Below are 27,878 nucleotides of genomic sequence, written 5' to 3'. Positions count from 1 at the left end.
CTGGTTTATTATATATTGCTACATAAGGCTTATCTACTTTAATATTGTAAACTAATATTTTTAATTACTACTATCTGATATGGGAGGCCGTTAGAAAGCTAGAGGTCTTTAAGACTTTGCGTGTTACGCTATCTTAAAAGTGTTGACTTTTGACTAATAGGCTTCATAACTTATATTAAAACGATTTGTCAGTTCATATGTTTGAAAATATGAATCTGGATTTGGTTACTGGTTGAATGATATTTATGGACTGTAGAAGTCATAGACCCAAGTTAATGATCAAAGTTGCTCGTGATATAAATTTATTTCTTTTAATCATGATAGTGATTTAAAAATTTTAAGATTTCTTCTTTTCTATCGTGGTTAATTTTTTAAATAAACTGCTTGATTTAATCTAAATGGATTTTGGAAGAATAGTTGTCACAAGATGTCTTATAATCTTTTCTTCTGGTGCTCATCATCTTCTAGGGGCTTTATCCTTCTTATTTTTGAGTGTCAAATGTCACATTTGAAATAATTTATAAATAATTTTTTTAATAAATATGCAAAAAAAATTTACCTTGCTTTATATAAAATGGAGTTTTGAGCATTTTTAATCATGATTTTACATGAAGACAAAAAAGTATTTGAATGGAAATTAAACTATAGTTTTAAAAGTGATTTTACAATTTATAAAATAAATATATGAAGAAAGTACTTTTGATGGTTGTCAAATAACCTTAAGTCCCATTTGATACGAAGCATTAAAAATGAAGTATTGAGATTGCAATTGAAAAAAATAATTAAAATGGTATTTAGTATGAGTAATTGCTTATTATATGGGATTAGGCAAATTTATAGAGGTGCGATTAGGGAATACCACTTCCCCTTATGGTATTTTCTAATCCCACATATATAGGTTTAGCTAATCTCATATAATAAACAATCGCTTATATTAAACATTCTTTTAATAGATTTTTTTAATTACAATCACAATCTCAATCCCTCATTTTTAATATTTTTTACCAAACGAAACCTTAAAGTGAGTGAGATCGACCCGAAATGTAGTTCGGCCGGCTTAAAAAAAATAACCTGCCAAATTTTGCACTTTAACCGAATAAAAAAATGCCAAAATGATGTCGCTCTTTTAAGTGGACAGCACATTCCCGTCGGATTTTGATCAAAAACAGGAAGCTAGGAAAAGTAACATACATTGGGGTCCATGTTCATAACGAACCCTGCCTTCTGCACCAGGTCTGAAGAATCCATCAATTCAATAGGCCAGCAGTGTTACGCTTCAATTCAACAAATTCCTGAGCATTTCCGTTCTGCTCATGTACTAGGAAAGTGAAGAGCGTGCACATCAGCCAGCAAGACATCTCCCCTTGACTGCACTTTTATGAAATTCCACCAGATTTGTTGTTTTTTTAAAGCTAATAGGCTACGTGGTAGTGAACCTCGAATCAATGTTCCATTAAAAAAAAAAAAAACAAAGATAAAACCCACACCACAACCTCACAGTCAATGGTTTCCTGGAGGGGGAAAAATGAAAAAAAAAAATTTTTTTTTTTAAAATTTTAAAATTTTAAAATTTTAAATCAGTCATATTCATTACATTTTAATAATAATTAGTAACATTTAAAAAGCAAATAACAATATATTTTTATATTTATTTCTAATTAGAGGTTTTGAAATTTTAGATGTACTTTTTGAAGTTTTTTTTCTTAAAGGAGGCAACTAACAGTATTTGGTAAGAGACAATTTATTCATCAGAAATACTTGATAGAACAAGGCAAAGACGAAAACATGGTCTTGCTAGATCTAAATCACGTAGGGGAGATATTTTCATACTTCTTATCGAGCAATTATTGTCTCCATTCTCAGCAACTTCTTTCTAGTATTTTCTCCGGCCGGAAATTGAACATATCCCCAATGCCCCCGACATTATAAAGATCGGCAAGTAATTAGATGAGTACGATAGGATGAAAATCCAGATGACACAAACGACACTTAACAATCAAAATTTATCAAGGCCATCCAAGTTGGGGAAACTACATCTCATTGAAAATCAGGCTTCTCTGGGTAGGTGCAGCCGGACCTCTGGATGATAACATTAGCTGCATAAGACCCGGCTTTCACGCATGCTTCAATAGGCTTTCCCAGAACCAACTGTGAAAGAAACCCTCCAACAAATGCATCTCCTACACATTACAGAAAGAAGTGCATTTTAACATTATTTCACTAGCATATCAGGAAGATAATATTCGTGTCTCTACTTGCCCCCGATTAGTTTTCAGTCATAAATACAATTGCCTTCGCTTGGCTGCATGATATATTTTCGCAAAGTTGTAACAGATAATTATAGCTTCCACAACATTGTAAGCCTATATCTTGCCATGAAAAAGGAGTTTTGTATTCAAGAATTTAAGCAAATAATCATAGATATGACTTCAATCCACGGCAGTACTCCCCACAAGCAAAACAACAATTACCTGCTCCATTTGTATCGACCAGTTTCTCTTTAGGTAATGGTATTACTGGGAACAAGTTCACCTTGCCATCCTCAGCAATACACACAGGATCTGCACCCTGTGTGATAACAGTAATTCTTTTATGCGTTCCTGATGCCTTTGGCCATTGGGAAATCTTAACAGCTATCTCCTCCACGTTATCAGTCTACTCATGAGGAGAACATAAACGGGTCAGCATTTAAACCCGAAAGAGCATTTCTACATATTTGCTAAGCTATCATTACCTCCCAACCATGAACTTTAGCAAAAGTTCTAGCTTCAGTCTCATTTCCAAAAACAAAGTCCACATACCTGAATCCAAGAAAGGGCGCTCATTAGATAGATATGTAAATTTCTTTCATTCAAATTTAACATACAAAGATCCTTACTGCAGAGCCTTTTCCTGCACATCCCTGAAGAACTCACAGATGAATGGGGCAGAAAGGTTCATCAAGAAGAACTGCACGCCAAATTAACATAGAAACGTGTCAGAAACTGCTAGTAGATAGGGACCGCCACTTATAAATCGCATCTTACCTTGTTGTTCGCTGCTGCATGCTCAGCAACTAACTGAATGGATTCTGGTGATACAGTGAGGAAAAAGCCAGCTATATAGATATACTTGGCCTTTTCAACTGTTCAAGAAAAGATTGCACAATAACATCTTAGTGACAAGGAGTGAAGGGGAGGGAAAACAATATCCAGGGACCGCATAAACCAACAGGGTACCTAAAGCCCAGTTTTCTGGTTTCTTGAGATGGTCAGACTTGTAGCAGTTTGCAGCCGATAAATTGGCAACAAGAGACCTGTATTTCCATTTAAACAAACATATTAAAAATGGAAAGACATTTAGGCAAATCCCAAAAGGCTTCAACTATTGTCTTGCATTAAGTAAATATCAAGCAGATGTGCACTTCAAAAGTATTTAGCAAAGCATTGAAGGCCTGCTTATTCATCTGACCTTTCACCACCTTTGACGCAAACAGCACAAGTGCCAGTTGGTGCAGTTTCATCTTCATAGTAGTGGACCTGATAGTCAAATGAGTAAAGGTTAGTTCAAAATGCAAAGTCCAGGGTCCACTTTGGAGAGAAGATGATTCAAAGAAATAAAAGCCAAAACCTACATTGACACCAGCTGCCTTTGAGTTCTTCTTCATCTCTTCCCCAAACTTGTCCTTTCCTATGGCACCAATGTAACTTGTTGCTCCGGGCATTTGAAGCATCCACTAGAAGACGAAATGGAAAATAGTAAATCACTCTGACCCTAACTTTTCCGGGTTCTTCTACCACCTATGAAAGGGTATTACATACCTGTGCAACCCTGATAGAATTCTGAGTAGCACCTGCCAACAAGTATATAAACTATTATTATGCAGTGTGCACTTTTTTTCCTGGAACTTCGTCAATAAAATGAGTAGCAAATCAATTATCTTAAATCCAATACATCTGGCTAAATTAATCACCTCCAGCAATGTACTCCACGTTATATCTTGTAGCTAATTCTTCATACCTGAGATGATCATATTAACTCATAAAATACTATTATGACACAAGAGAAATTAGTCGAGGCTGAGAAGAAGGGAGATATCCAAAACTAGACATGAATAGAGGTTCAATGTCCCACCTATTTAGACCCCCACCTACACCCCGGCCTACTTCATCCTTACTACATAAACTAACCTCAAGTGGCCAAATAATTAATTTAAAATAAAGCAAAAATGCATACATTTAGAATTTAATCAGCAGAGAAGCCTCAAACATCACGGATTCCTTAAGTGCAATAGAGCTATTATAGGTAATGGAGCATATGTGTAGCAGTGAAATCTGAATAGGCATAACAATAGATCCAAGGAACCCAACAAACATCTCAAACTAGCATCTTTATAAAACACAAGCCACTTTGTCAGGAACAAGCTAAAGTAATAGAATATAGTGGCCTCCTAATGAAATGGGGAAAAAAGGTATCGTGCAGGAAGTCCTACTGGGTGAGGCGACACCAGACTTAATCAAGACCAATTAACCAAAACAAAATTGTTACATGTGTGATTAGGGCAATAAACCTGAATAACTAGTATTGGTCACATCTAACTAAACTTTATCAAGGAAACTGAAGCTTGCTGAATGTCAATTTTCAATCATAACTGATTCCAAGCATAACCCAAGCAATGAACAATTTCGACACAAGCTTGTAAAGTTGAAACCACTGTGGTCTAAGCATAGCATGAGATCTCTTACATAGGTTTGTGCTTGTCCTCCGCAAGAATTGCATCGTTCAACTTGATGCCATATCTGTGACATATAAAGCAAAATCACTCAGAACAGCAAGACAGAGCTTTCTTGAATATTCTTCTCTAATTTCAGAATGCTGGTACAGACGCAGAATGAAATAAATGCAAAAACAGAACCGAAAAAAGGTCACTTCTCAAAATAACAACGCGTGTCCATAACAATTCTAGAGAGTATCTAAGCCTTTCAAACACCAAAGGAAACACCTCCTATAATCTCGATACACGGTGGAAAACAAAATGATGACTTCCGACTTCTCTTCAATACATGAAACACGGAGGATCGCCAAACTACAGGCCCCCGATGTATATGCTGCAAAAATTCATTGTTCAACATTGTCGAGAGATGTAGAACTGCTACTATAATCTTCAAAACGACAATTAATCAGCAGAAAGCAATTTACGCGGAAGACGATGCTTAATCATGTTACGTGCAAAATGTAGCAGAGAAGATAGATCCGGCCCCAAGAAACTCAGCAGGACAAACCAGCTGAGCTAACCACCGTCCGTTTTTAATGGATTCGGAAAGACACATCGACGAGTGAACTAGATCTTTGAATATAGATGTAAAAGAGAGATTAAGGTCAAGGAACGAAGCAAGAAAATGAGTACCGAAGAAACGTACTTTTGCAAGAACTCTTCATCGACGACAGCCGAGATATCGAGGAGAGGGTTGCCCATCCCTAGGAGAATACCTTCGGACGCCATTTGAGCTAAAGGAGATCACACAACCGAGGGCAGGCGCAGGTTCGGCGAAGTGAGATGCACAGCGAGAGCGAAACGTGTGAGTAGGATTCAGATCTGCCGAGCAGCAAGCAGATGCCCATTTTTATAGGGGGAAGTGTTAAAAACCAAACACGAGAAAAAAGTCAGGCGGAAAGAGTTTAAAAACAATAATGTCCAAAAAATCAAATGGATCTATTGCTATTCTGACTGTCTGAATTAAAAACACAAATTAGTAAGCGTTTAATCGTCCCAAAAAACCTGTGATTGGAGATTGGCCAAAAGCCTATTCTGCGCGAGTGGACAGGGGAGTGCTCTGGGACCCACTTACTTCAGCTTACCCACCCCGTGAGGCCCACCGCTGATAACGTACGGCTCACCTTCCCCAGCTTTGGTCGCCAATTCACCAACCCCCATTTTAGGGCACCATGTTCCTGAAAGCACATTTGTTATCAGCTATTTTGGTTTATAAATATTTTTTTGATTTTATTTATAAATCAATTTCAATATATTTCACATAAATTAAAAAAAAACTTTAAACTTCATTAATTTTTATTTAAAATTTAATAACTTTTTAACTTTATCTCTATTATTATATATTATACATTGTGTAAATAAAATCAACATAATAATAATAAATAAATGGTTAAATCACACATCCATAAAAAAAATTTCTTTTAATACCCTGTAAATAGAACCAAAAAATATCTTCTTTATCTTATAAATAAGATAAAGGAGTAATTTTTTTAATAGTGATTTAAGAGATATGAGATAAATATGTAAACAAAATTTTATCTGTTTATAAATAATTTCGAACGTTGATTCCTAGCAGGGTCATGGTATCCATTACCAGGCCTTAATGAAAAATCCCAAATTAGGCTATTGATATTGATGTGTTAAAATGCAGAAAACCACATGAAATGGGAAATAATATATATATCCATGCTGATATTTCATTTTTTTCCCCCCAATAACGCAATAATGCAAGGGGAATTAACTTTATTAGTTGTCATAATGAACAATTATGCTAGCACGGCATTCAGCATCAGATTCATCCAATCTGACCAAAGGACTGGGCTTAGGTAGTGCGCTATATATCCCAGTCCATTCAGTTTCAACCATAAACAAAACAGATAACATGGTCTTTACCATGTTTCGGAGGAATTTGTTCATCACCCCCCCCCCCCGGTTCATAATAACCTTCAGGTCCAGAATACACGCATAAATCCATTTAGAGACGATTTCCCAACAGCATTGCAATATAATAACTGATGCGACGGCATTCCATTCGCTAAAATAAAGTGGTCTAAAATTACAAAACTTGCTTCGAACGAATTGTCAAACATAATCGTCAATATAAAATCATTATTCATTCCCGACCTGTAGAAATTCTCAGAGATGTCAGAAAAGCACAATGAATGGGGGCATCCTAAATAATAACAAGGACTCCGTGCCCTCTCGATGCTAGGCACAACATAGGCAGGCGGTTATTTGAAGCTGGTTTTGCCCCTCAACGACTGTGGCGTATAGTTCGCTTACTTAAATGCGCTTTCCATTGAGCTAATGTAATCCTACTATTCTTCAGTTCTTCCAAAAAAAACTGAGTTAAATCTCAGAGCTTGGATAACTGGGGCAAAAATTCACAACAATTCCTCCCAACACCAAGGCAAATTTTAAAGATGATCGCAAATTGCTTTTGTGAAGTCAGTTGTTGTGGAAGTGCCGCCAAGGTCAGCGGTACGGTGTTTCCCTTCTGCTATTGTGTTGAGAATGGCGTTTTGAATCTGCTCCGCTTTGTCATTGAGCTTCAAATGGCGCAACATTGAGACGGCACTCAGCAGCAAGGCAGTCGGATTCGCCAAGTTCTGTGAAAATCCAGAGTAAGCATGGCAAAACAATAAAATAGCTTTGAAAGAAATGTATATTTCAAAAGGAAGAAAGTAATGGTCATAGCCCATAGCATAGTATAAAATGAATATGTTCCAGGCAAATATAGTAAGATGCCAGTAACATTTTAAAAGGGACTTAAAATATTTATAACTTATCTATCTTGAAATAGCACTAACTTTAATTTTGGTTTCCCATTAACTAGCCTCATTTTGCCAATCAATGCTCACACACGGTCACCTTGAGAGCCCACAGGTAGTTATTGCTGCATTAGAACTTCCCTTTGTTCCACAGAATGCCAGAGGTTTGTTAGAAAGACAAACAATGCGACACGAATCCCAGGACTTCCCATATAGCAAAATACCAACTTGACCAAAACACACCCACCACGTCGACTTTGATTCACATAAATGACACAAGGAACGTCCAAGACCAACACCACAAGTCTCCACTCTTCAATAGACAGCTAATGCATCTATTCCCTTCACGAGTCTAAGCTCTTCTTTTGCAACTCTCTCTCACCCATTTCATCGGCCCTGCATATTACGATGCTCTTCTCCTTACCATAATTTCTATTATGCTAACATTCTATAAATGTTAGAGGGACTTCTGTAAATCTATTAATAAAATTTTGTGCAGATGATAGACCTAAGGTACGAAGGGGAAACTATCGATATTAGGGGTATAGTCAAGCAGAACTTCAAATGATAAAGCAACCTAATGCTTCATTTGGCTCGTCTTAAAGAAGCTTGAATCCAGATCATTGAGGCTTCATTTAACCTCAATATGAAAGAGGAGCACTCAATAAGCATTTCTGTAAATGATCTGAGCTTCTGCATCATGAATGTTCAGCCCAGGTACAGCTCAAGCAATGGCAACCATTAATCTTGTAGCCCCATCCTAGATCAGGACAGGATGGGGGCAAGGGCCTATGCTATTGATTTTGTCCAGGGTTAAAGGTTGAGGATAGATAATATAAGAGTGAACAAATTTTTCTACTGCCTACCTTTCCAGCAATATCAGGTGCTGAACCATGCACGGCCTCAGCAAGTGCAATACCTCCCTCACCGATGTTGCAGCTGCAAGAGATATAAAATCAATTAAGACAATAGATGGTGGCATTCTAAATTTGTTTTGCCTAAAACACTAAATTACCTTGGTGTTAAGCCCAAACCCCCAATCAAACCAGCGCAAAGGTCACTGATAATATCACCATAAAGATTGGGCATCACCAGCACATCAAAAAGTGCTGGATTTTTCACTAGCTGTGGATGGGCAAAAAATAACTAGTGTCATCCCTCTTATAACAATACAAGAGTCTGTTACATGAAATTGCATCACACATCCAATTCTGCATTATTTATATGGAACAACATCGTACCATCATGCAGCAATTGTCAATCACAACTTCCTCATATGTTATCTCAGGGTACTTCGCTGCAACCTCGCGACAGCACTAAAAATAATTCAATGTAAAATGTTAAAATAAGGATTTTGTAGCCAAATATCCTAAAAACTTTCCGCAATTACAGGTGAACCTTAAGGAAAAGACCATCCGTCTTTTGCATAATGTTGGCTTTGTGTATGGCAGACACCCTCTCTCTTCCCTGTGTCTTGGCGTAGTGAAAAGCATATTCAGCTACCCTCAGACTTGCTTGACGAGTAATGATTTTGAGACTTTCTACCACGCCTCTCACAACCTGCCATGATAAACAACAAGGAGGTCAATATTATATTTAAAAAAACAAAAAAATGACAGTATATACCATCTTCAGCAGGTAAACTCGCCTGATGTTCAAGTCCACTGTACTCGCCTTCCGTATTTTCACGGATAGTGATAAGATTTACTCCATCATATCGAGTTTTGTAGCCAGGAAGGCTGTAGCAAGGACGGACATTGGCGTACAAATTTAGTTCTTTCCTTAGAGTCAGGTTTAATGAACGATGACCTTTTCCTATGGGAGTTGCCATTGGCCCTTTCAAGCCAACCTGATTTCGCCTTACAGATTCTAAACTTTCCCATGTTAAAAAACTCTGTGTTCGCGGGTCAATTTGGTCCCCAGCGTAGTGCTCCTCCCACTCTATTGGTACTTCTGCTGCTTTAAATACCTAATTATTGCAATAATAACTGTATTTCAATAAATCCATATAGGACTATCACCAAAAATACGAAACCAGTAAAGTGGCATTAAGCTAGTCTCACATGATACGAACTACATTGACCTGCATCTCTCATTCAAGGTTCAGTACCTACTCGCACCTCTCGTTAAAAAAGAAACCGGGAAGAATGAAGCACATTAGGCTGCAATCACTTGCAGCGGCAACCAAATAGAATTCATACGACCAATCACAACATGATTTGGACTTTGAATTAAAATAACAACAGCATACAATTAGGACGATGACGTTCATAAACCATGATAAGATGAGAGAAGTAAAACATGGAATTTAATTAATTTAGTTCTCGATCGTCCCCATTACAAATGTGAAATTCATAAACACCAAGCCTTCGTTTGATCGAGGCGACTAATTTTAAAGAAGCTACCATAAAAAAAACTCTTGATATTTATTTCTCATGGCCAATTTAATTATCCTTTATATAGGAAGGAGAGAGGGATAACAGACAGACCTGTCTGACGGAGTCGGCGATCTCGGGTCCGATACCATCGCCAGGAAAAAGAGTAGCTCGAATCGGAGTAGAGACGGAAGAGAAGCCCCTGGGGTTCGAAGAATAGAAGATTTGGCTAGTGCGACTTCCAAGGGTTCGTCTGAGGAGGTGAGAAGCCATTGTTGACTATGACAAGGAGATAGGGGAGAAAAGTTATTACAGTTAAAGTAACTAACTAATACGTTCAAATTATCGGATGCCTCTAACGCGGGATCGCTAACCGTCTGGCGAATCGAAGTTCACACTTCACACCCGCCCTGAACCATTTTCCCCCGTAATTTTGTTTTATTCTTTGCCCCTGTGCTTGCTTGAGTTTCAACTTTCAAGAATATTGTCCTGCCATCGTCGCCTGCCATTCCCTACTTTCAGTTAAAGCGTTATATGCCTCGGTGCTCGTGATTCTATTCTCCGGTAAATTTTAGTTAAACTATTTTTTTTTTTTAGTTTCAGCATTATTGATATTTTTTGTTCGTGAATCACCGGATTGGGAGGCTATGATCCATGAGGAAGCATACGTATTAGGAATTTATGCAAATTTGGCAATATCACAATTTTTGTGCAGATAATGAACTTTTTAGCATTGGAGTTTGCCTAGGTGCTTTATTCCTTCTTATATTTTTCATTATTTCTGTAATAAAATAATGACTTTTTTGTTTTTTTAGTATTGCAATAGGCTCGGTGCGCAATTGTGCGGGCCAATGCCCAATACGAAGAAACATAAGTTGGGGTCATGATAATATCATCATCGCGGTCCCGGAGTAGAGGTAGGAAGTCGGGCTAGCTCTTCAAGACTGATAGGTTTAAAAGGATCGGTCTTTCAGAACTGAAATTTTAAAAATATTCTAATTTGTTAAGTCCGGTCTTTAAACTACAGGGCTCCGGCCGGAGGTGAACCTGCGGAAGAAAGAAAGGTTCAAGGATGGTTGTTTCTGCCAGTCTCATATCAGGCGTTTTGCCGCGTTTCAACTAATCCAGCACCACCCAATATTAATTTTATGTCACATTTCAACAATTAGTTTGCTTTTATTATCTAACGTTTAACCAAACCACCTCGATGATGTTTTAAAAAAACAAAATAATTATAACTAAAATTGTTATTATTCATTTGAATCGATTCAATCTGTCTTTTGAATTGATTTTAATTTGTCCAAACTGCTTTTATTCAGAATTTTGTACAAATTAAACATAAAACAACGTCATGGTAGAGTTTTTTTTGTTATCAAAATTTAAATAATAAAAATCTGGGTTAAAAATGAGCTAGTTTTAAAAATATCCTTTTTTATAGTAATATACACATGCGGTCCTAATTATAAGAATGAACATTGAGAAGTACTACCTCTCGTCCTAATTATAAAATCTAGTTGACTAATTTGAGGAGATTAAGGAAAGAATTAAGTTAGTTATTTGTAATAAAAGGTTGTTTTTTTCCTAAAATATCTTTATTAATCAACTATATTGGCTAGAATTACAATTATTAGAAGGACTATCTTGGAAAAAAATACATAAATATGAGAAACAAAGTGGATTGAAGTTTTATATTTAGGACAAAATAAATGTCAAACAGAGTCTTATATTAAGACCGGAGATGTGTAATATATTTCATTAACAATATTTTTGACAGCAAAAGCCTGGATCTGCGAGACGAGCAGTCTTTTAAACCACCCAATATTAATTTTATGTCACATTTCAACAATTAGTTTGCTTTTATTATCTAACGTTTAACCAAACCACCTCGATGATGTTTTAAAAAAACAAAATAATTATAACTAAAATTGTTATTATTCATTTGAATCGATTCAATCTGTCTTTTGAATTGATTTTAATTTGTCCAAACTGCTTTTATTCAGAATTTTGTACAAATTAAACATAAAACAACGTCATGGTAGAGTTTTTTTTGTTATCAAAATTTAAATAATAAAAATCTGGGTTAAAATGAGCTAGTTTTAAAAATATCCTTTTTATATATTTAAGTAAGTAATATACACATGCGGTCCTAATTATAAGAATGAACATTGAGAAGTACTACCTCTCGTCCTAATTATAAAATCTAGTTGACTAATTTGAGGAGATTAAGGAAAGAATTAAGTTAGTTATTTGTAATAAATAGGTGTTGTTTTTCCTAAAATATCTTTATTAATCAACTATATTGGTTAGAACTACAATTATTAGAAGGACTATCTTGGAAAAAATACATAAATATGAGAAACAAAGTGGATTGAAGTTTTATATTTAGGATCAAAATAAATGTCAAACAGAGTCTATTATATTAAGACCGGAGATAGTAATATATTTCATTAACAATATTTTTGACAGCAAAAGCCTGGATCTGCGAGACGAGCAGTCTTTTAAATTGATTTGCCGGAGGCTTTATCCTTTACTAGGCAAACCGTTAGTTTCTACGACTGCTTCACAACCAAAGACTATATATATGTGACAAGGAAAAACATTCCAAAGAGTAAATCCTGACGATATTCAAACTAACAGATTGGAAGAGGAGCTCCATTCCAGTCCCCGAGGCATTCCAGAAGAGGATCGATAATCTTTCCCTGACACAAAGCCGTGAACACTTTGTCACACTCTTCACCTGGTGACCTCGTCTTCTCCAGTAAGTAACCCAGTTCCCAAATCCTCCCTCACGAACTTGTACAGTGGGTACGACCTGCACTCCTCGATCTTGTCTGGGACCGGTGAATTGCCGTTCTCGTACGCAAGTCTTGCACCCTCTACCTCCTTTGGCAACACAGCCTTCAATTCCTCCTCGAAAGTTGCAATCTTCTGGAAGATCGACGAGCTCAGGTCCTTCTCGTTATCGCCGTTCTCTAGTGCGTGATCCACCAAAACTTGCCTCAGTTTTCATCTGCATCACTGTGGTGTAGCACTGGTGGGATCATCGATGTAGGCAAATACGTGCTCTCTGTCAACCACTTTCAGCAGATCTTTCTCACAGAATCTAGAAGGATGGAGTTCTCCGTTTACCCCTGTGGTGAGAGTTCTCTTTGCCACCTGACTCACGGTGCTCTTCACCGTGCTCTTCAAATTCTCCTCCAAATGCCTCAAGTCAATTGCTTGGCAGAGTGCGATGAGGTATGTCGAAGACATGAGCTTCAGGATTTCAATAGCTTCATTGGTTTTTCGAGACGAAATCAGACCCAATGAGTTCACGTCCTGATTGTGTTGCTCGGCACTTTGGACGTGGCTTGTCACAGGGTTCGCAAGATATTGAAGCTCAGAGCAGTAAGATGCCATGGCGATTTCAGCACCCTTGAAACCATAGTCCAAGCTGGGGTTTCTACCCGCAGAGAGATTTGAAGGCAACCCATTGTTGTAAAAATCGTTGACCAGCTCAGAAAACTGAGCGAACATGAGCTTCCCTATAGATGCGAGAGCCAAACGAGTGTTGTCCATGGACACTCCGATCGGGGTTCCTTGGAAGTTACCACCGTGCAGGGCCTTGTTCCTTGAAACGTCAATCAAAGGGTTGTCGTTCACTGAGTTGATCTCCCTCTCGATGGATTTGGTGGAGAACCTGATGACCTCAACGAGAGGACCAAGCCATTGGGGTGAAGTTCGAAGCGCATAGCGATCTTGTTTGGGCTTCTGCAAGGGATCAATCTCATGCAATTTCTGAGCTGCTTTAATGTAGGAGCTTCCATCAAGAATGTGTTCCATTATAGCGGCAGCCTCAATTTGACCAGGATGGTGCTTCAATTTATGTGTCAAATGGTCTGTAAATTCGGGCTTCCCTTGCATAACTTCAGCAAAAATTGCCGATAGAACTTCAGACAAGACGGCCAAAATGTTGGCCTCAAAGAGAACCATGGAGGCTAAGCCAGAACCAACTGCGGTGCCATTGACCAGAGCAAGGCCTTCCTTGGGCTGTAATTCGAAGAAGTCAGAATCGACGCCGGCCAAATGGAAAGCTTCCTTGGGAGTAAGGAGTTGACCTGAGGGTCCGACGGCTTTGGAGTTGGGTCGGCCGGTGAGCAAACCGGCGATGTAGGAAAGAGGAACAAGATCACCAGAGGCGGTGATTGTACCGCGAAGAGGCAGGCATGGGGTGGTATTGTGGTTGAGGAATTTGGTGATGGCTTCCAGGATCTCGAATCTGATGCCGGAGTATCCTTGGAGGAGAGTGTTGATTCTGACCAGCATGGCCGCTCTGGTTGCTGAGTGTGGCAGAGTGTGGCATGACTCTGTGCCGTTGCCAAATATTCCAGCGTTCAAGAATCTGAAATCCAAATGTTTCTAACCAAGTCAATTCTCTGCTAATTACGGGGCCAAAACTACAAATTCTGCTAGGATAAATTCAAGGCACGTGAGCGCAAAACAAGACAATCATTAAAGAAAAAAAATGGCATCCAGTTATAAGAGAAATTAATGTTGAAACATTCTCCTAACATATTTTTCTTATTTTCCAAAAAAATAAATTACATAATCGCAGCTCTAGGGCCACCAAACCAGGAGAGAGAGATGCACGCATGCACCGACCCGCCCATCCTAGCTGACTCCACTTACCTACAGCGTATCACGAACTTTCTCACCCACGAGCCTCTTCAATCACCATCCACTCCACAAAATTAATCACTTGTTCTTACTCAATTAAAATTTAAATTGTGAATTCTGAATTGATATAAATTCCTTTTGAACTTCGTCTTTATTATTTTAACCATTTAAAAAAATTAATCATTTTCAAGGAGAAAAATTGGTGACTAGCCCTTATTAATCTATTTGAGCCTAACTCTATAGAGTTATTCAAGAAAAATTATAGAAAATGATTTGCACTGACTTGTGATTTAGAAGTTCAGGATTAACTGAAGTTAAAATTATATAAATTAAATTACCGCAACTTAACATCCGGAGATTGATTTTGACGCCCCAAAAAAAATCCGGAGATTGATGAGTTATAACTTAATCAAAATTTTAAGTGCCAGATGATCATTCGCAAAAAAAAAACACCAGGCAATAAATACAAGAAAGCGGAACGCCCGATCGTGTCATTTCAACAAAAGAAGCAGGGAAAATAACGAAAAAGAAACTGGAGTTTTATAAATGCCAGACAAAAAATGTCAACAAAAATTTATTATCATTTGTAAATTCAAACTTGTCAATACAAAATAAAATTGTGTCATCAACCCTGATTTGAGATTTACAATTTCTAATTTTTTTTCTGTCATTCTCTCAGAGAAATAACTTTGATAGAATAGAAGTTTTCAAAGCATACATATTATCTGTATTATTTTTTAACCAATCGCCCCCCTGAATGCGGCCAAATTTATTTTACTAGCGCGGTTAACATGTAAAAAGAAAGAAAGATGGTGAATAGGCGTTACAGATTCACGTACCTGATAAGCTCTTTCTGCAGAGCAGCGCCTTGCTTGGTTCGTCTGTGAGAAGTGGCGCCGAAGCCGGTGGTGACGCCGTAGCTATCGGTGCCTTTGTTCATGCTATCCATGACCCAGTCACTGCTGGCCTTAACGCCGGCCCTGGCCGACTCCGACAGCTCCACCTTCACACCTTGGTCGTGGGCGGCGATGGCGGCCACCTGCGAGATGGTGAGGGTCTCGCCACCGAGGCGGACCACCGGCTTCCGGAACTCCTCCACCATGCGCTTCACCTCGTCCAAGTGGCTGCCCTTTAGTGATTCGGCGGCTACACCCCAGTTGAGTGGGTCAGAAGCAGCTCGTCCGCCGCTCAGGCAGAAGCTCTCGGCTGTGGCGTTAACGTTAGCAACGGCTTCCATGTCGATGAATTACAGATTCAGGGAATGCCTGGGGTTGAGAGAATATATGAGGGCCTTCTGCTAAGCAGACGAGAGGAAATCCTGGAAACTTACAGGTGAAGGCTTGGTTTTCCTGAGTTGGTGAGGTAGAGAAGTCGGGCTTTTATAGTAGATTCTGGGAAACTGAGCCATCTACCTAACTACTATTGTAGTTTAAAGAACTACGTTGGATCACGAGTTAAATAATACAGTATTCTGAATTAAAACGTACTCACGTTTTTAAAAGCTGTATTTGGAAAAGGGGAGAAAAAAAAAGTATGACGTCGGTCATCTTACTTGAAAAGGTTAAACTTAATTATGATGAACTCAAATCAAATATGAACCACTTAAATTTAAGGATTCATTCAACTATTCAAGAAACATTTTTCATGAATGGAGACATTTTATTGCTCGCATTAATTTAAGATTTTTTTTACGTAATAAAGAGTGTTTGGTTAAATACAATTAATGTTCCATGCCAAAATAAGAAATGGGACTTGTGGTGCGCAAGGCTTGATGAGCTGTGTGTGGCCCATCCATTTCATGGTTTTATTAAAAGAAGGTGTTAAATTGGGAAGTTTGTGAAGACTGAAGAGGGCCTTAATGGTCACTTTCCATTGAGAACATAAATACACGTGACAAAAATGAAAAGATAAAGACTCGAGAGGGTTGCTGCACAAGACTGGGAATCGTGGCTAACTACGAGTCATGGGAATGGGCGATTGCTACGCACTGTACTGAGTGAATTAATGTAGATACAGTGCCAGAGCACCGCCGGGGACGAGTGCACGCCCGATAAAGCCACCCCCGGTGGCATTAATCATTATAATTAATGAGCACTCCGCTAGACCTTTCATTAGCTGCAAATTTCGGTGATTTCGTGCCGCATAAGATAAATATTTTTACCTTATAAAACGTGAAAAAAAAAACCAAAACTGAGTGTTTGGTGATTTATTTTTATATGAGAAAATTACAATAGACCCAAACAAAAAAAAAAACAATTCAAAAATAAGTCCCAAAAGTTGCTTTCTCATTATAGGACTTGTTATTGTAAGCTGTTGAGATTGTTATGAAATTTTTTTTAGTAATTATTTCTCTTATATAGGACTTGAATTCTCCTTTTTATATTGTTAGGTCCAATTAAAGATAAAATTTTCAGAAATTTATATACATCCATATGTGATTGAACAACTTATACTTTTTAACTATTTACGTATGTTTTAAAATTTAATATTATTTCTAGTTTATAATATAATTTACACTATAAACCAAATTTTACATTCAGAATCAGAACTAACTTATATATAAAAGAAATGGTTCCACATTCAAGCGCAACAATAAATTTTAAAAAAAAAAGTGTGAGGTGCTTATTATTATGATGATAAGAATGATGTCAAGAGTAGAGCATTAGGCAGAGCTAACATATACATCGGGGGTGAAGGTGGGGGGTGGATGGATAAAGTGAGGATTCGGTAGGTGGGGTTGTGGAGGAGACAAAGAAGCAGCAGCACTAGCAGGCGGGGTTGGTGGCAAAGCAGGTACGCCGTTGGAGGACGTGCGCATCTAACGGCCACCGCCCGCTTAGGCATCTGGTCTTCGCCCCCCGGCCTTGATGCCAGCTCAGCTATTCCGTTCCTGGGCGCGCCATTCATGTCTGTTTCCAACGTGGCATTTCAGCTAGTTTCTTAACGTTTCATGCTGCGCAATTATTTTTAAATAAATGCATCTTATTTTTTTATCATCAACATGGGAAATTATTTTATTGATGAAAAACCTAATTAATATATGTAAGTGATAATGAAGATTAAAAAAATTATAAATTTGAGAAACAAATAAATTAAACTTTTATACTACCTCCGATTCTTAATATAAGACCTTATTTGACTTTTATTTTGGTTCTAAATATAACACCTCAATCCACTTTGTCTCTTATATTTATACATTTTTACAAGATAGTCCTTCTAACAATAATAGTTCTAGCTAATATACTTGATTAATAAGGATATTTTAGAAAAACAATACTTATTTATTACAAATAACTAACTTAACTTTTTTTCTTAATCTCTTCAAATTAGTTAACAAGTTCTTATAAATAGGACCCGAGGTAGTATTTAGTATCAAAAATCAGATCTTATATCCAAGATAAAGTATTTTTTTAAAATGTTAAGTGGGAAAACCTGTACCATTGATAGCACCATTATATCCTCTACGTTTCCCCACTTTAAATAAAACGGGAAGGTGCTTAGTGAGTGGCGAGTGGCGATCCCTCTCTTCCCCTCATTTTGTTATTTTATTTTTGGGCTTTGCCTTTTGCCTTCCACAGTCAAAACAAACCACCCATTGCTCGTGGCCGGGAAAAAAAAAAGGTCAATTACTGCTTATAGTATTGCATTTGTTATATAGTTATAAGAGATGATCATATATACCGTGCATTGCTTTTGCCTTTCAATTTCAATATATTGACTATATATTTATAGTAGTTTAATACGTAACTAATGCATTCCCAGGGCACATGCACACATATACATGCATGTTACATATACTATCTCCGCTCACAAAAATTAGTTTACTATTTGAGTTGATTAGAAAAGTTTGTTAAGTTCTTTTTTAAAATACTATGTTAATCATATGTATTAGATAAAATTATCATTTGATAGAATCTTTATATACGTAACTACTACAAAAACTACTTTTAAAAATAAATAAATATAAAAAATAGAATAAATTTGAATATTAATTATGATCAAATAAAAATAAAATAACTCTTATACTCCTGTCCTAATTATAAGACCCAATTGACTTATTTGAGGAGATTAAGGAAGTGTAAGTTAAGTTGGTTATTATAATAAATAACTTGTCATTCCAAAATATCCTTGCTAATTAAGTATATTGGCTAAAACTATCAATTAGAAGGATTATCTTGGAAAAAAATGCATAAATATAAGAGATAAAATGGATTGGTCTTATAATTAGGACCAAATAAAAAGTCAAATGGGGTCTTATAATAAGGACCGGAGGAGTATTAATTACATGAGATAATATCACATAAACGGAACATTGAAAATCATGCTTTTCAATAAAGGAATCACGGGAGAGAAAAAAAAAAAGGAATGGTTTAACTTCCCAAGATCCACCACCCACCCTCTGCGGCCAACGGGACGTTTTATTATCGTTGTTATTATTTTTATATATTCAAAAAAAGAAGATGAAAAGGCAATGTGAACATGGAAAATGAAGCAGGGAAAGAGAGCGATGTGATGAAAGAAGAGATAGTGGATGAAGTTGGTGGGAAGGGTGTTTGTTGTGGCCGGAGTAGAGGCTTGGTATGCACATGATAATTGACATCTAACTATTTATATATATTATATATATATATATTTTTTACCTGTGCACCGTGTAGAGATTGCAAGTCAAGCAAAGACTGTTTGGATTTTTTAAAATAGACAATTAGCTAATTAATTAATTAAGAGTGAATATTTATTCTTGAAATTCCACCAAATCGCCACCCCTGTTTGAACGCTGACCCAACTGATTTGAACGCTGACCCGTCTCTTCCTCCGGTCAGTCAGAAAATATACACATATATGTATAAATATATAAATATATATATATTGTGTGTGTGTGTCTATACATATTTATATATATAAAAGATAGCACTGAGACTGTCGCAAGTTTATACCACTCACTTGTCAACGCTCCTCGCTAAAAACACACTATCTACAAGGTTTGGTTTCGATCGTTTTGCGATTTTTTTCCTTTATAAATTAAAAACGGCATTTTAAATAAAATCAATGGTTGGTAAGTACATTATACTTGAGTAGAAAGAAAATATATAGTGTGCGTGTGGATTAAAGTTCGGAAGAAAAATAAATATGGTTGATAATACTCCTATTATCAATCGAAGCAGATAATGTGATAATAAGACTATAATATATTTTGTTTCTCATATTTATTTATTTTAAGGTAGTAATTGTAATAATGATAGTTTTAGCCAATACACTTGATTAGCAAAAACATTTCAAGAAAGACAACACATATTTATTACAAATAACTAACTTAACTTATTTCTTTAGTCTATTTAAATTAGTCAACTGGTTTTTATATTTAGAATCGGAGGTAGTATTTTATAGCACTTCTCCATTATTATTTAAAGTTTGAAGAGTTCAACCCATGATTATACCCAGTCGTTTAACTTGCTGCGCTGTATCACCATTTAATATGGGGAAATGGGCAAAAGTACCCTGTATAAAATACGTATAATACCAGTGTTTTCTGGTATAAAAACTTGTCAAATTATCATCATCAACAAAACAACAACAACAACAAGCCTTATCCCACTGGGTGGAGTCGGTTACATGAATCACACTACGTATTGTGCTTTATCAACAATCCAGTCCTTATATATGTTATTGATTGGAAGGTCTCGTTTTGTCAAATTATCATTGTTTACAAAATTTTAACGATTAATCCTTCCTAATTTTTTTCCTTTTTTTTGTTTTAACGTAAGGATGAATTCTTTATAATAGAATGAAAAATTACCCAATGCTTTCTTAAAGTTCACGAGTCTTAGCAAGACTAAGTTTGTGTTTTTATTTTTGTAGAGAGAGATAGAGAGAGGAAAGAAAAATAATTAGCAGAATAGAGGAGATTGTCTAGTTGTCTTTAACTCTTTATGGATCCAAAATACAGAGTCCCCAGGAGAAAAAGCCAGGTCAATGCGACTTAAAATGGACATTGTAACTACATGTATATAATGCTTTTATTGTTTATTTTGAATGGCAATAATCCTAATTTTTAATGCATTGTATTTGACGGATCATTGCAAATCAGATTCAACAGGAATATGATATGATATTTGTGGTGGCGTGCCCTTATATTGAAGATATGCAAGATACATCGATGGATCCATACTTTTAATTTTTGTGACTGAAATCTCATCGGAGAACTTCGTGGCCGGACCAAGCCTGTAAGTGGAGACTATAACTCCACGGTCAAACTGTGCAAAGCTTCCTAACTGCTTCTCCACTGGTACCAATTATTATCAGCCACACATTTGAAAGCCACTTTTGATCGAGCTTGGTAAAGAGTTTTAAACGATTTATAAAAGGCTGGAATATTCCACTCGTGGGATCCACGATACCCTTTTGTTATTCCACATAACTCAGCTGTAATACTTATCGTGAATTACAAGTGCTCCATACCATAGCCATTCCTAATTATAGGAGCTTTCTACCTAATTTACAAAGATTAAAAAATTAAATAATTAATTACTATCATCATAAACAAACAATCAAGGCAAATAATAATGGATGGATTTTATTCCCATGTATGTTCATTTATTTAGCGTCTGATTTATTAAGACACGTTTATTTATCTGTGTTACGTGAGTTGACATTTGATGTTTCACAGCGCACATATTATTGTCGTTTCAAATCATTTATTACATCTCCTGTGCTGTGTTCGGTAATATACTCCTCCGGTCCTATTATAAGACCCAATTTGACTTTTTATTTGGTCCTAATTATAAGATCCAATCCATTTTCTCTCTTATATTTATACATTTTTTCCAAGATAATCCTTCTAATAATATTTTTTAGCCAATATACTTAATTAGCAAGGATATTTTAGGAATGACAACACTTATTTATTATAAATAACAACTTAACTTACTTACTTCCTTAATCTCCTCAAATAAGTCAATTGGGTCTTATAATTAGGACCGGAGGAGTAAATGAAAGGTGGGAGTGATGAGGAGGGGGAGATGAAAGCTGGCAAGGTGAATTTTGTTTGGTGCAGTGAAAGATATGTGAAAGTGGGAAGAGGAAGGTGGAAGAAGTAACGTATTGTCAGAATGTTCATTAATATCTGAAATGGTTGTTAAAAAAGCTTCGAAGATAAGGGAAATATAGTTTACTGTAGACGATATATAAACAACATTATTCTGCATAGAATTAGCTTAAACTATTCGATAAACAATATTATTCTAACGTTTTGTCAGATTGTTCATTTAATCTAAAATGGGAATAGAAGAAGAAGAAGCAGCTTGGGAGGTAAGGAAGATATAGTTTATGATGGTGGGTAACAATATTCCATATCGAAGAGCCTGAATTATTTGACAAACAATATACACTGAGGAATATCTCTTTCCTTCAGTTGCATGACAATATTGAAAATATTAATTTTCATGTCACTCGGCATGGGAGGTGAGAGCCATTTGATTGTTTGGTCACCAACTATTTTTGTTATGTTTGCTGTACGTCTTTACAACCAAATGCTACAGGAGGTACGATGATGTCGAGCGTATTGGTTGGAAGAGTTCCCAAACAGCAAATCCGATGACCTATTATGTGGCAAAACCAAAAAAAAAAAAAAGATGAACTTTTATCTCCTTTAAGGGGTGTTTGGTTTGGAGGGGAGGGAGAGGGGGGAAAATGAGCCCCTCCCCTCATTTGGTTTAAAATTTTGGAGGGGAGGGAGCCAAAATGTCCCCTCCCCTCCCCTCCCCTCCCCTCCCCCATTTTGGCTCCCCTCCAAATTGGGGGTTTTTGGAGGGGAGCCAAAATTTTGGACCATTATACCCTGTAGTTTTTTTAATATTCCACTTCTACCCAAAATATATTATTATAATATTTATTTCAATAAAAAATATATTATCCAAAGTAAAAAATAAAAATATATACATTATTATATTAAAAAATATATTATAAAAATTATTTAAAAATAAAAAGTATTTAAATAAAAAATTATAATATTATATTAATTTTTTATAAATATATTATTTATTAATATATTTTAAAGCTGGAAAAAAAGATAGCCTAAAGAAAATAAAATTTCATTTTTCTTAGAGCATATAAAATTTGTTAATTTGATTATTTTAAATATATTATTATATTAATTAGAATAAAAAATTACTGTACCAATTTTTTAATACACATATTAACATGATAAGACTGAATTTTTATTAAATTATATGATTAAATTAAGATGTAAATTAATTTATATAATATTCAATAAAAAACATAAACTAATATGTAAGGGTAAAATGGTAAATTGATTATTACTATCCCTCCCCTCTCCTCCTTGAACCAAATAAGGGATCATTAAATACCCTCCCCTCCCCTCCTTTTTAATCAAACCAAACAAGGTGAGGATGAAACCTCCCCTCCCCTTCCCTACCCCTCCCTCCCTCCCTCCCTCCCCTCAAACCAAACAGCCCAAGTTTTTCAGCTCTCTGCTCTCTACAAGTGACCCCAGACATGGTCAGTAAACTATGCAACTAAACTAGAGTCAAAATATTAATAAGTGCGGTCAAACTATTCAGTTCTAAATTTTAACTGTAGACCTCTTACGTTTTTTTTTCTTTAAAGAAAAATTGTGTAGCACGGTTCCTTTAATTTGTCAATTTCTTTGTTCAGAGCCCTAACATTACCTGTTCAGATATGATTAGAAAATACTTACAATACGAAGATTATATATATATTTTAGTATTTCGCCGTTTTGTTATATTGAAAGATCATGAATATGAATTTTTGTGACCGTGTTTCAAAGTTTATTAAAAAAGGAAGTCAACTACACAGTTCCATGAGAAGCACTCGGCCTTTCCTAAAATCTAATTCATCGAACCGTCTGACGATTGAATTGAAAACAAGGCTGGCGTCTCTAATTATGTCCAATGGGCCTTATATGGGCCGTATTTCTAATTATGTCCAATGGGCCTTATATGGGCCGTATTTCCTGCACCTGAGCTGTTTACATTGAATATGGGCTCCAAGAGAAGGCCCATATCGTTCACCTTGTTTTTTCTTTTTTTCTTGTTTAAATTAAATTTTGAGGCGGCGGGAGCATGGGGGCAGAATTGTGATGCGCGGATGATTTGAGAGAGAGAAAGCAACAATTTATGTTTTAAATTTAATTTCTTTAGTTCCATCTGTAGATAATCTATGTATGATAAGTAAAAATGCTGAGCGGTTTATTTCAGAGTAACTTGTAATTATTAAAAAAAAATTCGATTTGATTGTCGGGAAATAATGAAATAAAAATGCCAAACTTTATACGGCGAGAGCAAATGAAACTGGGGTGAATAGATAGAATTTGGAAGGACCAAGTTAGGGCACATCGCACTTGGAAGTATACAAAACAAGAAGCTTCACACGCAGATGTCCAATTGCCCACTTACAATCAATTGGATCTCTGCCCATTGGGCCATCACTACAAGACAAAATATTAGCTGTTCGTTTTCTTTTCGGCCATTTCAAAATATCCTCGGTTCGCCTGCGCCACAACCAAGGGGGAAAAATATCTCAAGGGGCAAAATAGTAAATCCAGTCACCTCATCCCCTTTCAGTCCATCCCTCCTTGTCTATCCTTCAATAAATATCCTCTTGCTCGCGCAGTTACACTCCCGCGAAGAGATTTATATAATCAACATCCCTCGGAAACCCTTTATCTTTGGGAGCCTTATCTCTTGTTGTAGCGCCGAAGCCCCGAAACCATGTCTACCTCCGCCGCTTCCTTAGCCCTTCCTACATTCACCTCAGGGTTCCGGTCACTTAACTTTGCCAGACAAGCCTTGTTCTTTCCACATTCTGAATCTTCCTCGTCTCTCCGGTTGAATTCGAAGCCCCTTTCTTTGTCTGTCTCTTTTCTTCCATTCCACGCGCCTTCTGCCTCTCGATTTATCCCCAATGTTGCTCTCTCTTCTGAGTTCGAACAAGAGGAGATGGTGACTGATGAAGACGAGCCTAGCTACTCCCCCGACCTCAAACTCTTCGTGGGTAATCTTCCCTTCAGCGTTGACAGTGCCCAACTCGCTGAATTGTTCGAGAGCGCTGGAACTGTCGAGATGGTTGAGGTGTATTTTCTCTTCAGTTTTTAAATTTATTGCAATCGGGTATGCCAAAGTTGGCGGAAAATTATGTTCTTACTGACACGATTTTGAGGTCTCAAGATTTGATATCGTTCTCTTTATGTTCTAAACTTGTTCGTCTTACCGCAGGTAATTTATGATAAAGTGACCGGAAGAAGCAGGGGGTTTGGTTTTGTGACCATGTCCACCTCCGAGGAAGTTGAAGCAGCCGCTCAACAATTCAATGGCTACGTAAGTACTTTATGTTACTGTGGTGTGGCGGTCATGCTCAATTTCTTTTTTCCCATCGGAACACAATTTTTTCTGACTTGATAGTTGGTTTTAGAGCATTTCTTATTTTGTTTAGATTGCTGTGTGCCTTCACCAAATTTAGGAGTATTGATTGTTTCAAATTGAAATTGGATGCCGAGTTTGTTTTCTTATATCTCCTGTATTTGAGCTTTTTTTAATCACATCTAGAGTAATGTGTGGTGGTAATTATTAGGAACTTGATGGGCGGGCATTGAGAGTAAATTTTGGACCTCCTCCCCGGAAGGAGAATGCCCCCTTCAGAGGTTCCAGAGGTGGCTTTGCTTCGGATACTGGAAACCGTGTTCATGTCGGTAATCTTGCATGGGGTGTAGATAACTTGGCGCTTGAGAATCTGTTTGCTGAGCAGGGAAAGGTTTTAGAAGCGAAGGTGATTTATGACAGAGAGAGTGGAAGGTCAAGAGGATTTGGATTTGTGACTTACAGCAGTGCTGAAGAGGTCAGCGGTGCTATTGAGTCCTTAGATGGTGTGGTAAGATAAACGCCAAACCTTTCTACCTCACTAAGTGCATGTTTAATAATTTTGCCGTTTGCCTTTTGGTCTGGTAGATGTGAATGTGATTGACATTTAAGACAATAATAGGCAGCAGCATTTTCAATGAACGATATGATGTATTCTTCTCCGTTGAAATCTGATGTTGCTACACGAGCAAAGCTTTATATTCAGCATGAAAATTATGAAATTATCCGCTTGAACAAAGAGGAGTTAATTATGGGATAAATGCATCTTTTAGATGTCAAATTTTTTCAAGTGTTTGATGTCATATCTGGGTTTAATCCCGATTCTTAGCACTGCAGGGTTGCTTGCGCTGACCTACACTCATTATGCGGTGTTTAGATAGATATGCTGAGAATAACTCCATGATTGTAACTCTATCACAGTGAATGCACGTTATGCATGTTTTAACTTATGAATGAAGCCGTGAAACACCATGTTTCCACTCAGGCTGAGGCGTCATATATTTATAAATTATAATCTGCATTAGCAATGACATCATTTTTTGACCGTGCATGTGACTTCCAGAATCTTATTTTTGTATGTTTGCTGCAGGACTTGAATGGCAGAGCTATTAGAGTGTCATTAGCTGATGCCAAGCCAAGGCGTCCGTTTTGAATATTCAACCACTAATATGTAGCTGGCGAAGCAATCGCTCCATCTGGGCCTATCAAATAGGTGCCGTTTGATTTTAATGCAGTGATGCCTTGAAAGATCGAACTGTGGAGCTTTCTGCTATTCTTTCTCGTCAATCTATATTGTGGGTTCTTGGTATCTGCTTAAAACTGCGACTGGTTGTTGGGGGATTTACGTGGACGCGGGTGCACTTTATTTGATATTTTCCCACAGTTTGCTAAAAGCACTACTCGCTTTGCAACTGGGTGCTCATGTGTTGCCCGAGGAGTTGATTAGTGTCTCTTTTTGAAGTTTGATTGTATTCGCAAATATAAACCATTTTGCTTGTGTTCGTAGATGAGTGTTGTGATATCTTGGCTACCTGTGATATTGTAGAAGGATTTTATTTCTGCACAGTTGCAAGGAGAATTATTTACTGCTGAAACTGTAAATCCATTTATTTGGTTGCCGAGGAGTGCACCTCGTCTGCGAACTTTGTGACGACAATTCTAGTCGAGTTTGGGAGTGAGAATTCTTTAACATAAATCTGATGACTTCATGACTAGTATATATGGGCCATCATAACATGTTAGCGTTACTAGTCTAGCTTTAAGAGAATATGTGGAAGTACAAGGCAAATTAATTTTTTGGGACCTGATCTTGGGGCTTCGCATTAATCTATCTTGTGCGTTACAGGATGGGAGGTATTACTGAAGTTAAAGCCTTTTATTTGGAGGGTAATAAATGGATGTTTCTACAACCAACCGCTGTTCCTTATCCACATTTATAATCTGTGCGTACCATATCTATAATGAAGCCAGTTCGGCTTGGTTTGGGTGGGGTGGTGTGGTTGTGGGGGGCCTGGTCTTCAATGCCATGACTTGTGCAATTTGCATTCGTTTTCACTTTTGACCAAGCTCACGATTTTTCTGCCAGTCCCTCTCTATCCACTTTCTGTGGACAGGGGCAACTTGTAGTCCACAACTTAATAATACCAGGCACACAATATAAAACATGTACAGTAAATAAATTACGACAACTCCAGAAAACTCTCTTTATGTATCCGCTATATTTAGTAATCCAAACTGATATGTGAGAATTGACCATTTGATATGTGTGATTTATCAAAATTTGCAAGTATTAATCATTCCTTCCTCCATATGTCGTCCACACAAAAATGGAAATAAATACAAGTTTATATTCTTGGTGCAGTCTCGTTCTTTACCATGAAGACATAGGATCCATTGTTGTGGCCACAAGTAAAGGGATCACGTGCATCTCCCCGCACAAGTAATACTCACTAATTAACGTCTGTTCAGACCTCAGGCGTTTTAATTACTTTTAGTGACATGTTGTTGTTATCACATTTCTCTCGACCTTTTTGTCATAATTGTCTCTTACAGTTGGTATTCTTCTTTCTTCTCATTTCACCGGGCAGTCCAATGTGCCATTTTTCAGTTCGTTGCCCTTCTGTACCTTAAAGTCATGCATGGTAAATACAAAAAGCAACAGCTGGATAACAGGTAACTTTGTGGCTCAACTGCCCTTGGCTCTACTGCACTGACCGTGAAGGCCAAGCAGCGACTTTGAATCCTTCCTTATGCTTTTAAAACTCACAAGTTTTTCCCGCACTTTAATGGAAAATCCCGAAAGCGCTGATTCTACTTCTCAATAGACGGAGTTGTCCTACTTTCTGTTCACATGATTTCTGGGGACTGCACTAAGAAAAAATTGACTTCATTTTTGTGTGGTCCATTTTTTTAAATCACGTCTTTTCCTGGC

General features: G+C 37.0%; 4 protein-coding genes across 4 annotated transcripts; 1 reads left to right on the top strand and 3 right to left on the bottom strand.

Annotated features, from left to right (window-relative positions):
- Positions 1 to 1,725: 1,725 nt before the first annotated feature.
- On the bottom strand, positions 1,726 to 5,593 carry LOC114732077 (adenosine kinase 2). The gene is made up of 12 exons (XM_028919373.1): positions 5,400 to 5,593; positions 4,725 to 4,778; positions 3,953 to 3,999; positions 3,801 to 3,832; positions 3,614 to 3,715; positions 3,451 to 3,518; positions 3,219 to 3,295; positions 3,027 to 3,124; positions 2,879 to 2,949; positions 2,735 to 2,801; positions 2,472 to 2,655; positions 1,726 to 2,180 (listed from the first exon to the last, which is right to left on the bottom strand). Exons 1-12 carry the CDS (start codon positions 5,480 to 5,482, stop codon positions 2,038 to 2,040), a joined length of 1,026 nt encoding a protein of 341 aa, XP_028775206.1. The 5' UTR covers positions 5,483 to 5,593; the 3' UTR covers positions 1,726 to 2,037.
- Positions 5,594 to 6,738: 1,145 nt separating this feature from the next.
- LOC114732034 (isocitrate dehydrogenase [NAD] catalytic subunit 5, mitochondrial) lies at positions 6,739 to 10,389 on the bottom strand. The gene is made up of 7 exons (XM_028919306.1): positions 10,014 to 10,389; positions 9,173 to 9,493; positions 8,923 to 9,084; positions 8,766 to 8,840; positions 8,540 to 8,649; positions 8,391 to 8,463; positions 6,739 to 7,362 (listed from the first exon to the last, which is right to left on the bottom strand). The coding sequence occupies exons 1-7, from the start codon at positions 10,170 to 10,172 to the stop codon at positions 7,171 to 7,173; spliced, it is 1,092 nt and encodes a 363-aa protein (XP_028775139.1). The 5' UTR covers positions 10,173 to 10,389; the 3' UTR covers positions 6,739 to 7,170.
- A 1,938-nt stretch (positions 10,390 to 12,327) lies between these two features.
- LOC114732037 (phenylalanine ammonia-lyase 1) lies at positions 12,328 to 15,871 on the bottom strand. The gene is made up of 2 exons (XM_028919309.1): positions 15,395 to 15,871; positions 12,328 to 14,280 (listed from the first exon to the last, which is right to left on the bottom strand). Exons 1-2 carry the CDS (start codon positions 15,790 to 15,792, stop codon positions 12,915 to 12,917), a joined length of 1,764 nt encoding a protein of 587 aa, XP_028775142.1. The 5' UTR covers positions 15,793 to 15,871; the 3' UTR covers positions 12,328 to 12,914.
- An 8,358-nt stretch (positions 15,872 to 24,229) lies between these two features.
- Positions 24,230 to 26,638, top strand: LOC114732038 (29 kDa ribonucleoprotein A, chloroplastic). The gene is made up of 4 exons (XM_028919310.1): positions 24,230 to 24,661; positions 24,806 to 24,907; positions 25,161 to 25,457; positions 26,037 to 26,638. Exons 1-4 carry the CDS (start codon positions 24,302 to 24,304, stop codon positions 26,097 to 26,099), a joined length of 822 nt encoding a protein of 273 aa, XP_028775143.1. The 5' UTR covers positions 24,230 to 24,301; the 3' UTR covers positions 26,100 to 26,638.
- Positions 26,639 to 27,878: the final 1,240 nt, after the last annotated feature.

Source organism: Neltuma alba, unplaced genomic scaffold, assembly GCF_004799145.2.
Source record: "Neltuma alba isolate B1F8T4 unplaced genomic scaffold, ASM479914v2 tig00012871_pilon, whole genome shotgun sequence".
Lineage (NCBI taxonomy): Eukaryota > Viridiplantae > Streptophyta > Magnoliopsida > Fabales > Fabaceae > Neltuma > Neltuma alba.
This window is presented reverse-complemented; position numbering and strand designations above follow the sequence as displayed.